Consider the following 11,641-nt stretch of genomic DNA (forward strand, 5'->3'; position numbering starts at 1 on the left):
TGCTGCTCGCTACCCCAGGCTGGAAAATGCGGCGCTGACATTGCCCAGCTAACAGAAGCTGTGATGTCGAGAGAACTTTCTCCCAGCTGAGGAACGTTCAACAATCGGACAGGTCTCGAATGGAGGCCGACATGTTGCACATGCAGATGATAGTGTATGTAAACAAGGATGTGTAAAAAATCGATGGCAGGCTTTTCAGGAATAAAATGTCTCATTCCTTAGAAGTTATCAATGCTCTTTGCTCTCATAATTACTCATTCATTTCCCAAGAAACACCAAAACTCCCGGAAGTATTTTCCAGAAAACTGATTTCCCCCCCATTACCAGCTTGAAACAAAACCAATTTTAATGTGTGAATTAAGAAGCTCTTGATACCTTCTGACAAAACGAACAGAGTGTATAACATAGTACATCTGCAGAATTAACCGGGGAAAAAACCCAAATTTCAGAATGGTTTTACAGAAAAACCGGACTTTTCCCCATTATTTGTTTGAAAAATAGCACCCGATGTTACCCCCAATTTTAAAAATCTATAAAACCCGAAAACGAACAGCATTAAATATATGCTGTAAACAAGGCAACTTTCTGTTTATAACTACTGAGTGTGGCCAGCACAAGTGAATAAATTTTTTTTAAAAACAGAGCAATGCAGGGTCTTGAAACCAACGCTAAAGGAGTTTTGCAACCTCCTCTGGTGCCTGCTACCGCACTGCATGCTTTGAAACGTGCCCCAAGGTCGTTCCCCAAGGCGCCAGAAAGGTGGCTCCTCTGGTTGGCTCCTCCTGCATGACTGCCACGGCCACAGAGGATTACAAGATACTGCACACTACCGGCACTGGCATGAGGAAGGCCCGAAACAGAGCAGATGGCCGAAGCTCCCCTCTTGCTCTCTCTTCTCTTTTCTGGTTTTCTTACGTGCAGGTTTTGAGCTAAGGCTTACGGGAATAAAGCAGAAACAAAGCCAAAACACTAGACATCAGTGAAGACGAACTTACAGTTCAAGGATCTAGTTTACAGTGAGAAACCGCAAGAGTTGCGCCTGCTGCTTTTGCACAAAATTGGGCCCTATACGACGCTCCAAAGAAGCAAGTTCACAAACAAACAAGGCCCCCCTATTCACAAACATAACGCCACTTTTGCCTCTTGCCATTTTTCGCTGCCTTAAGGCATTTCAAGAAGGAAACGTGACCCCAACGTGACAAAACGGCAACTGACCCCAACTTTATTCACCTTCGAATATATACCCATGGGCAACCGTGGAAGTGAGGCCCTCTCTCGATCGGTAGCACACACACACCAATGGTCGCCGTGTCCCGTGTGCACAGAGAACTCCTCTGGACAATGCGCATGCGCGAAAAAACCAGGTTGGAGATGAGTTGGAGGTAGGGGCGGATCTAGGTTCTTTCTGAGGGGGGCTCAGTTTCCATCGGTGGTGGTGGTATTGATGATGAGGAGGGTAGTAGCCTTGATGATTCACCAAAATTTGGCAAAGCCAAAGATACAAGAAGTGGATAAACATCATTGACTAGACCTTCTCTACGACCTAAGGGGTCATCTTCTCGGGGGTATGAATCCAAAAAAGCCAGGGGGCCCCCCACCCCTTGCAGATAGACTGGCTGGGCTCGCCGATGACGCAGGCACCCTCTCATGTCCCCACACCATGGCAAGGGTGGGCGGCACATGGGCGACAGCGAGTCTCCCCGTCTGTCTCAGCAGAGCGTGAAGCACAGCTCGATCGACAAAGGCGGCTGGCCACACGTTACCTCGCAATGGGCAGGCCACGCGTCATGCGTAAACCACTGGCATGGGCACATACTTTTTAGCTCCAGGGGTCACTTTCTGTTGCATAACAGACACTCCCCATGGCCTAATTTTTATAGAAAGACAGCAGATGCTTGCACAGGTAAGCGAGACTGTTCTGGGTTTACACAATGTATTTAAACAATTGGTAACACCAACAGACGAGGCACAAACCAAAAGCACCGACAATTACTATGCTCCCTACTGCGAAATTTGTGCGCATATGGGCTGTGTCTGAGGCAGCGATCGCGTGACCGGCGAACACACAGCAGCGCACGCTGCTCTGCCATCATCTCGCAGCGCGTTTGTTATTGCAAATCGTGCCTGAACCTCCTGCGCAAACGTCAAGTGGTCCAGATGAGCGCCGAACAGAGCAGCGCCTGGGGAAAGTGCGCGGAGGAGGGCGCTCATCAGCAGCGACACATGGCAGGAGTGTGAGAAAGACGACGCCACAGCCACTTGTGCCGTCTCCCCAGTTCCTTTACCGAGGGGCTGGTACCCGGGGACCCCCTTGGCGACGCCACTGGCGACACAAACCCGAAGTGAGAGTAGAATGTAGTGAGAGCTTCAGGCTAATTGGGGACATGGCATGGCCCTTGAGGCTGGACTCTCTCTTGTTCACACCCCCATGAAGAGCACACAGTCATCGTTACCCCGACTTCTAGCTCAGCAGCAAGATGCCTAGGCTGTGCCTTCCGAATTTTCGAACAGTCGTTCGAACACTTTCACAAGTTTTTCTGCAAACTTTACCACTGTAAACCGCGTTATCAAAGCAGCAAGGTTAAAGAAATAATAAAAATAGAAACACTCTCCCATACAGTGACCAGGCCAAAAATATCTGGTCCCTCAAACTCACCCCTGGGGCAAATATCTAGTGCACATAAAGAAGGGAGGTCGAGAGATGCGCAATGAAGTGTCTTCCTGGCCCTATCAGTTGTGCGGTGCTCTGCGACCTATAAGAACAACAGGCGAAGGCCGCACGAAGCAATGCAAGGAAACAAAGCGAGATGAAGGATGCATATTGTGGATCATGGGTCACTTACACTGCTTCGAAGACAGCAAACTGCACTGAACGGTAGATGCCAGATCCCAGCAGCGGTGGAATGCAACCCCTGAAAGGACAAAACAGGCTTTTTATCTTTTCTCTTGACAGCATCTAGTGTTACGTCCAGACATAACTAATCATTGCTAAAGTTACATCCACATAAACATCGCTACAGTTACATCCAACATTCTGCCATTATCACTGTTGTGTCTAAAAATACATCAGATGTACCCGCAAAACATCTGATAGATACATCAGACGTGCAGCACCCAGAGTGGCTCAAAACTAGCGTGGTTATCTCAAACCATTGATCGCTAAATGGTCATGCATTTACTGCATGAGCCATGAATCTAACCATTCCAAACCTTACCCTGAACATTAAGAAAAACCAACTGGCCCTTCAGCAAACCCTCCTGCAATTTATTACCCTGTATTTCTCTTTTTTTCGTGTTCTTGAGTTGCACCACAGGTCATTTGAAGCGTCAGTTACAGCTTTCACTAAGGTCTGGGATCAAATGCAGCAATCCTGCACCGTACCACTGCAGCGTTTGAGGCCCACGCCATCGCTAGTTTGACATGGGCTAGGGTCAAATGTAAGCAAAATGGGCCGAGGAATGTCGGGCGTGAAGGTAGGACCATGCCAGCGAGCATGATCGATTCCCGCACACTGCTCTCGGGCAGGTCTGGCAGTCGGTCCAGCGTAGTACGTCTTGACAGACTTCCTGCAGGCCAGCTCTGCGGTGCCAGTGGGGCTCTTCAACAATCAGTTTGCGGATAGTCCGAGAACTGTCCTTGACATCGACAGCGTTCAAAAAAAAAAAAAAAAACTTCAGATTGTTTCTCAGAGATTACGTGCTGAGTCCAAAAAGCCCAAGTGCTGCTTGTACGCTGCAGCAGAAGCAAGAGATTTTCGGCGTGCAACAATTGATGTAAAATCTATCTCGCCCTCGCGCAAGTCTCTATAACCCTGGAATGTGCGTTTTCTGATGCTTGAACTGAACCACAAAATGAGCGCCCAAGACATTGTAACCTGAGCGGGCAAACTGTGAATTGGGTAACACATGGACGTGCCATCGTGGCGTGCAACGATGTTAAAGCACCTGCCGCACTTTTTTTTTTCTTTTTTCTTTCTTTCCTTTTTTTTGGAATTGCCTGGTGTACCATCGAGAAGGAACAATAAGGAATGTCCTTCCAGACGGAACGCGAAATGAAACGTGTTGACTTCCGTCCAGGGGGAAGGAAAAACAGCTGATCAGACACCATTTGCCGTCATGTGAGTGGGTGTATAGATGTTATGCCTGTGCTTACAGTCTTGGGTTTTAATCTCTCGGAGCCATTCCTTTTTGTTGCGGATCTATAGCGTTTCGTAATCGCTATACTTCACGCCCGCTTTACAATTCCCACGGTGAGAGCACTCAGTCTTAATTTTTACCCAACCGGCCGAACCACTACTACTCACTGAAACCAATGGGCCAACGTATCCGTCACTGAAGTTACGTACAATAATCTCTAATTGTTAATAGTGATTTTCGATTAACAGTGACCCTGGCTAGTCAGTGGGTGGAAGCGGTCTGGCCAGCTGGGTGAACTCAAGAACCACTGCAGCCCTCACTGGCTGTTGTGAAATGGGCGTGAGGCAGTGGAGTGGATATTTCAAGTCCCGTCCGGACCGAGCCATAGAGTCAGTTCAATCACCTGCAATTATTAATGACGATTATAATTAACAGTGTTGCCGGCTAGTCAGTGAGCGAAAGCGGTTTGGCTGGTTGGGTGAAAATTAAGGAAGGTCGGCAGCAGCGCCAGCTCCTCGGGACGGAACCATGCAAGTTCAGCTGCATGCCGCTAAGCGCCTGGATGAGCGCGCTAAGGTGGCTTAAAGTTATACAAATCGAAGAGGTCTTAGTGCAATGGAATACGCCGCTATATCTTTACGAATTTTTTTGGCTACGTCCAACGCACCCTTAGACACAGCTTAGCCACCTTAGGCACCCTTTGTAACATCAGTAACAAATAATAGGTGACTCTGGGTAGTCAGTGAGCAGAGGCAGTCTAACCCACTAGGTTAACCAGCTATTTAGCTCTCAGTTTAACCCTCTATAGGTACGTCCACAGAGACTTCTCTTACTGCGATTTGTAATGCAGATGTGAGGTGTGTGCGTGTGCCAGTAGCCAGACGTAACTGTAATCATTGCTAAAGTTACAGGGGGGATTAAAAGAAATACGAACGGAGCACACAGCCTCCGACGCATGCCGCACCGTCTGGCTGCACTGTCGGTAAACTGCGCGCATGCGTAGTTCTTTCCGAGCATTTGAGAGTGTGGCCTACTGTTAGGGGAAATGCCTGATAAAGAAGCGACGCGGGCCATTTATTTTGAGGCGTCTTTTTATGCTCTGTCGCCACTGAGCATCGTGTTATCTACTACATTCGACAGCCAAGCGTGCAGCAGGCTGATTTCAGCTAGCATGATGCCCTGCAACGATCGTCCTGCTCAGTGGCGACGTAGCGTGAAAAGGCGCCTCAAAATAAACAAACGGCATCACTTCTTGATCAAGCATTTCCATTAAATGTAGGCCACACTCTCCAACGCTCTCGAAGGAGTGAGCATGCGCGCAGTTCACTGTCTTTGCAGCCAGACGGTGCAGACTGCGTCGGAGGCTGTGCGCTCCGTTGTTCGCATTTCTTTTAATCCCCCCTGTACAGGGGGGATCAAAAGAAATGCGAACAACGGAGCGCACATCCTCCAACACACGCTGTACATCCAATGTCGCCCTCACCATAGTTAAAACCGATCATTTGTAATTATTAAAAGGTAATTAATAACAATGACTTTGTCCAGTCAAGACGGCTGCCACTGCGAGTTCTGAAGCGGACGTGATTTGAGCGATGAGTGCACTTACGTCTAACGCTATAAAGTGCGAACATGCACATATAAAACTGCCGCTCAGACTCTGGCCGGTTCAAAATCTATTACTGCGGTAATTTGCTGCCCTCCGGCGGCAGTCAACCCGCGAGTTGGATCCATCCAAAGAGAAGGTTATTTGCGGGCAGAGTTAAAAACCCGAAAGGGCGAAAAAAGGGCGGAGCACGAGAAGCAGCTAAAAGGGTAGCCAACCTGTAGAGCCCGACCACCCCGCCCGTGCGGAGTGTTTTCCGGAAAGACTGATACATGCTGCAGCGTTCGAAGCCAGCTTGCGCTTGCATTTTCGTCTTAATCGTGTCAAAAGGGTGGCCCACGCAGACATTGGTGACTCCGTAGAGCACGCCGACTGGAATGAGAGGTGGACAGGGCATCAGCAACGATCTCGTACGCTTCTAACTCGAGGCTTGTTTTAGGAACGAGCCTAGCCGAATTCCGCGTGCTCACAAGCTCGGCTGCAGCTGAAATAAACGAGTTTTCCGGGAGCAAAAAGCGCCACAAAATAAGCACACCAAGTTTCCTGGCGTATAAACGTGGTTGTGGAGCTGGCTCGACTCACCGCCGAGGCCGATAGCCCCTTCCTTGAACCAGTGTGTTCGTTCTTCATTGTGTGTCATCTTGCGGTTTCCTCAGACAGCAGAACGGCAGCTGGACTTATTCCTGGCTTGCAAGGCGCGTAGACGCAAATGGCATAACTTTCGCGACCTTGGCAGCGCGAGTTACGATAGCAGAAGATATCGGCTGCGATTGCCTCAGGCGCGACCGCACTTTTTTATGAGTGTCTTGGATTGACCGGCGTAGCGGCAGCCTCACTCGAAGCCACAGCCGAAGTAAATTACTGGTAAAATCATGACGTTAAATCACGGCAGCTGTTAGTAAAAATTCTGTCCAGAGGAAACGCAAGTCGCACTGGGAGCAGTATTTTAAATTTCATGTGTTGTGTAGAAAAAAACGTTTTTCGTACGGTGGTGCTGCTGGTGCTTCTCCCGACACCTGACGTTCAGGAACGGTGGACGAGCACTTCTGCGCATGCGCCAATTAGACATCAAAAAACAAAAAAAAGCAACTTTTTTTTGCCGAATGTGACGTCATGGTTTAAGAAAAAGGACGATGTATTACGTAGTGAAGTCCCACCGGAAATTGCTATACGCACTACCCATATAGCGCCATCTATGAGGCGCAGTCAGAAACGCTACCGAGCTTGCTTGGTGGCGGGTTGACGCGACCTCCGTACGAACGGCAACGTACCTTTTCGGTCACGGCAAAGTTTGCGCTGTAGTCATGGGCGTGAAATAGATTATGGCTGCCCACAGGGCCGTTGACGACGCGTTTGAATTTGAATAGAGCCAGGAACAGAAACAGAACATACGATCAACATATCGTATGTTGGGTCGGGCCGGCCGCGTCATTTGTTGTTTATTTTATTTTTGAGTTTTGTGTAAGCAAGTATGTGTAGCCCGACGCTGTTCATTCCAGGGTATTGCCAACTCTCTAAATAATGTTCCACGGCGGCTTTATTCGCCTTAATAAGATTTATCAGGCGCCAGATTGCTCAGATCTCGCATGGTCTCTCATGGCTGCAGGGGGTACAAATGTCTCGGGTTCGATTCCCGGCAGCCAAGGCTGCGTTGAATTTACGATGAAGGCGAAAAATTACTGTGCGTACCCGATGTTTCGATCTACACTAAAGATCCCCGAGTGAGATGTCTACAACGCTGCCCCGTGCCTCTTAGCGCGTTGTGGTTTCGGCGGCGCACAAAACACCAGTTTTAACTGACTACGCAGCAGTTAACTAAAGCATGTTCTACAGGAACTCCTGAGTACAAACGGGAGAACGTGCACCTGTGCTCATATGTGTTATGTACACCTTGCCTCGAGCTGTTAAAGTTGGCTTTTCCGCATGGCGGTTAAGCTGTGCAAGAAAGTCACCGAGGCCAAGCGTTTCACACCCCTCTTCCCACTCGGCCTTCTTTTGGTAAATAAAGGCGCTTTCAACATGCAGACACAGGAAAAGGAAACAGGAAGATGTATAGAAATTTTATCTTGCATTCTTTCACGTACATAAATGTCACATGCTAGCAATGCCCTTTGTCCACCACGTTTTACTTTGTGCATTGTAACAGTTTCTCACCAAGATCCAAAGACTCGCCTAGGAAATTTCACATAAAAATGGTAAAAAAAATTATCTCTGTAAATTATATATGGAAGCAATGCCCATCTCTTCATTGTTGACACTTTCTAGTTTATCAGAGCTGCTGCAGCCAAGCGTCATGTTACATTTATAAACTAGAAAATACAGGAAAGAGGCCATTTCTAAGCAGAAGGAATTGTATTGATTAGCATCTGCGTTGTTTGAATTGTATGTTTTCCAACTGGCAGGGCAACTGCTATTATTTCTACGCACATAAGATGCCCATGATTTTGCTCCAGTATGTGACTCTTGGTTACATGCTGATAAAAGAATTCTGTGCCATCTTCATTCATGCACTGCAACTCGTCCGTGCTCATGGTGAGCATGCATGGTGCACGTGTTACGCTTAGCATGGTAAACGTCAGGCGACGTCTGCTCAGTTGTAATGAGAATATGTCTACTCCAGAATGCTTAAATAACTGAATCAATCGTGAAAAACAGTCAACTCAAAAAACCTGAAAAAAGAGAAGCACCCTCCACTATAAAAGAAAAAGAAGACAAGAAGAAACGAGTTAACTATTTTACATTGTTTTCAGGTGACTGACGTCGACTGAGCTTGCTGCAGCACGACACGTCAGCTGTCGTGGGTGCTTGGCCGGGTTCTCGGCTGCTCACCTGAGAGTTTTTTCTTTTGATTTTTGGCTATGCTTGTATCTCCCCTTTGCCCTTTTCTCTGTGTTTTGTTCGCGCAGGTGAGGCAGTGACTTCGGAAGAGATGAATGGCAACTCTCCCGGCCGGGGCACATCGCCCCGGTCGGCGTCCCTCCCTACCCAGGAACTCCCGTTGGATGAGTTTACAAGTGGCGGTGTGACGAGCACCCCCGTGGCCCTGGTGCCTTCCAACGGCGGTTTCATTCGCCGGAACAACCCGAGCTCCATCAAAAACGACTTGAGGGCGGCCACCGCCCATTTCAAAAAGATCACGGAGGTAAGGCCTCTCGGCAGGGGAGGAATTTTGTGCCGGTCTAGGTAAAGAATGCCTTGTGGACCTGCTTGCCTGCTCGACGTTTGCGTCGGTTCCGGTAAGCGCCTTTATCCCCCATCTAGCTTGCTTGAAAGGATTGATTCGCGGTGTCAGCGCTGCCCTGACTACCCCGGAGGTGCTCGAGCAATAAGGCTGGCGCAATCTCCGTCTACCGATGTAATCGTGTAGTAAATGAGACCAGAGTACCAACTGAATCGGTGATTGCCACCTTCGTTGGCCGCTCATGCCCATCAGAAATTAAAGTGTGGCCACTTTTGTTCCGAGTCGAACCCCTCAAACCTAGACCGTTGCAGTGTCGCAAATGCTGGCCCTATGGCCACAGTCAGGGAGGCTGTAAGTCAGTAGCTCGATGCTGTACTTGCGGTGAAGAGCACGCGGATTCCCAGTGCAGCGGTGATGTGAAATGTTGCCTTTGTGGCGAGGATCACCCGGCGGACTCAATCAGCTGCACCGCTCGTGCGCAGGAGAGAGGAGAGGAGAGGATTGGAGAGGAGAGGATCGAGAAACGCCGGTGCTCGCGCGGTGAAGCTAGCTACTGCCAAGGAACGGGCCGTTAGCCATGCAGGTGCTACGTCTAAACAGATCCCTCTTACGGAGACGACTTTGAAAAGCATGATGGACGCGGCAGCAGAGGAGGCAGTTGCGAAACATGTGGAGCCGCTGGTGCTCACGATGTCCCAGTGCCTTGCCCAGATGCAGCTGCTGACAGCGAAGCTTTCGGAGTTTATTCTGGCGGTTCCCCTTCTCCCTTCTTCTCCTCGCCCTCAGCATCCGGAAATCATTGCAGACACTGCTCTCCCGTTAACTTCTGCTTCATCATCAGCTCAGGGTATTCAGGGGATGAGTGCGTCTACATCCAGCTCCTCCATGACAACCACTGGAGTGCATTTGGCATCGAATACAAACCTCGCTGCTTCCCAGCCCCCTGAAAGCATGTATGCCCTCCCGGTCTCCTCATCCACTGAGGATAGCTCTTCTGAGATGGAGAATGCTTTTCCTTCGTCTCCACTCAAAAACAAGAGGACTCGCTCTCCCACAGATGTAAAAACAGACAAGGGACCTAAGTCAAAAACGAAAAAAGGTATGGCTCTCTTTTCTAAGTCTGGAGACATTGTAAAACAGGCAATCGATTCTGCACAGTTCGAGTCGCGGTTTTGCAATGGAATTGCCGCTCCGCGATTAGTGCTTCTCCTGACCTCTCCTATCAAATATCTAAGCTCTCCCCGGATATTATTCTGCTCCAGGAAACATGGCTATCTGCCTCTAAATCTTTTACCGTCCGTAACTTTCGCTCGTTCCGCTTGGACGGGCAAGGTAGGGGCGGAGGCTTGCTTACATTAGTTTCCACGGCATTCTGCCACAGGGCGTCTATTTCTTTTACACTGTCATCAAGTGAATGCGAAATTTTGGGCGTTGACATCTGTCTTCCAAACTCTACTCTATTTACAGTGATTAATGCATACTTCCCATCTGGTGTTGCATCGACGAAACCATTAGATACCGCTCTCGCCTCATGCAAACCCCACGGTGTTTTAGCAGGTGATTTCAACTCTCACCACGTATCCTGGGGCTTCCGCACGGATGCATGCGGTAGGAGATTATGGGAATGGATTGGAGATCACAACCTTTCATGTCATAACTCCGGGGTGACTTGCGTAAGGGGCCAGTCCCGCTCAGTCGTGGACTTGACTCTTTCTACGCCAGGTCTGATAATAGACTGGGATATAGTTTCTGATGCTACCAACAGTGATCACGTTCCAGTGTTTTTCGAAATATTATGCTCAGTGCGAACTCCGAACTGGAAAGTCCACTCATTCGTAGATATGACGCGCTTTGGTAAAGAATTACGCTCAGCTCTTTCTTCAATGGCCCCAGTTGACGAAGAGAGTATAGCTACGGAGGTTTTAAATTTGATTAGCGAAGTAACAGAACGTTCAAAATTCACATTGTCATCGGCTAGGGATGGCCCTTGCAGTTTCTGGTGGAACGATGAGTGCACGCGGGAGTTGAGACGCAGAATGCTGCGTGGAAGAGGCTGCTTCGCAACCAGTGCCCCGATAATTGGAGTAGTTTTAAATTCATTCGCGCAATTTTCAAAAGAACTATTGCTTAAGGCAAAGGAGGAATATAAGACGCAACGATTTTCTTTTCTATCGGACCCACGGAAAAAAAGCACCCTGTTTAAGGTGCTATGGAGTTGGAAAGTAGCTCCCCCAGACCAGAACCTTGAGTCGGTTATCATTACCCCAGATGAAACCCAGGATTTTCTCAACGGGATTGCACAGGAATTACAACAGCGTTTCACATCAGTAGCGCCATCCATCCTTACCGGATATGGACAGGACAACTTTGTAGAAGTAACTCTAGAAGAGCTCGAGGAGGGATTATGTCGAGCCCCCGACGCGGCTCCAGGTCCTGATGGCATCACAGTCAAAATGCTAAAACTTCTGTTCAGTGAGTCCCCCGCCTCTCTTTTGCATGTAATTAACTACTCCTTACGTCATTCGTGGGTCCCACCTGAGTGGCGGCTGGCAAAGATTGTTCCCCTACTTAAACACAAAGGGTTGGGGTTCGTGATAGATAATATTAGGCCTATATCCCTCACTTCCAATGTGGTAAAATTGGTAGAAAGAATTCTGCTCAGTAGAATTTCAGAAATGCGAAAACATCTTGAGCCCCAAGCAGGTAGGTTTCAGGCAGGG

The 11,641-nt window shown here is 48.7% G+C and overlaps 1 protein-coding gene across 4 annotated transcripts in view; it reads right to left on the bottom strand.

The window, feature by feature from the left end:
- The window catches only part of LOC144172918 (mitochondrial substrate carrier family protein L-like), a 42,449-nt gene extending 35,874 nt beyond the window's left edge, over positions 1-6,575 (bottom strand). The window contains exons 1-3 of one of the 4 annotated variants that reach the window (XM_077701507.1): positions 6,323-6,559; positions 5,959-6,112; positions 2,844-2,912 (exon numbers count right to left, since the gene is read on the bottom strand). In XM_077701507.1, the coding sequence (XP_077557633.1) occupies positions 2,844-2,912; positions 5,959-6,112; positions 6,323-6,380 (281 nt within the window). In that variant the 5' untranslated portion in view covers positions 6,381-6,559. Of the gene's footprint in view, positions 1-2,843; positions 2,913-5,958; positions 6,113-6,322 lie in introns of all 4 variants that reach the window. The other 3 variants (XM_077701510.1, XM_077701508.1, XM_077701509.1) reach the window with 3 other exon arrangements.
- Positions 6,576-11,641: the final 5,066 nt, after the last annotated feature.

The sequence above is a fragment of the Haemaphysalis longicornis genome, unplaced genomic scaffold, assembly GCF_048455015.1.
Source record: "Haemaphysalis longicornis isolate Haplotype H1 unplaced genomic scaffold, Haemaphysalis longicornis Haplotype H1 scaffold_27, whole genome shotgun sequence".
Taxonomy (NCBI): Eukaryota; Metazoa; Arthropoda; class Arachnida; order Ixodida; family Ixodidae; genus Haemaphysalis; species Haemaphysalis longicornis.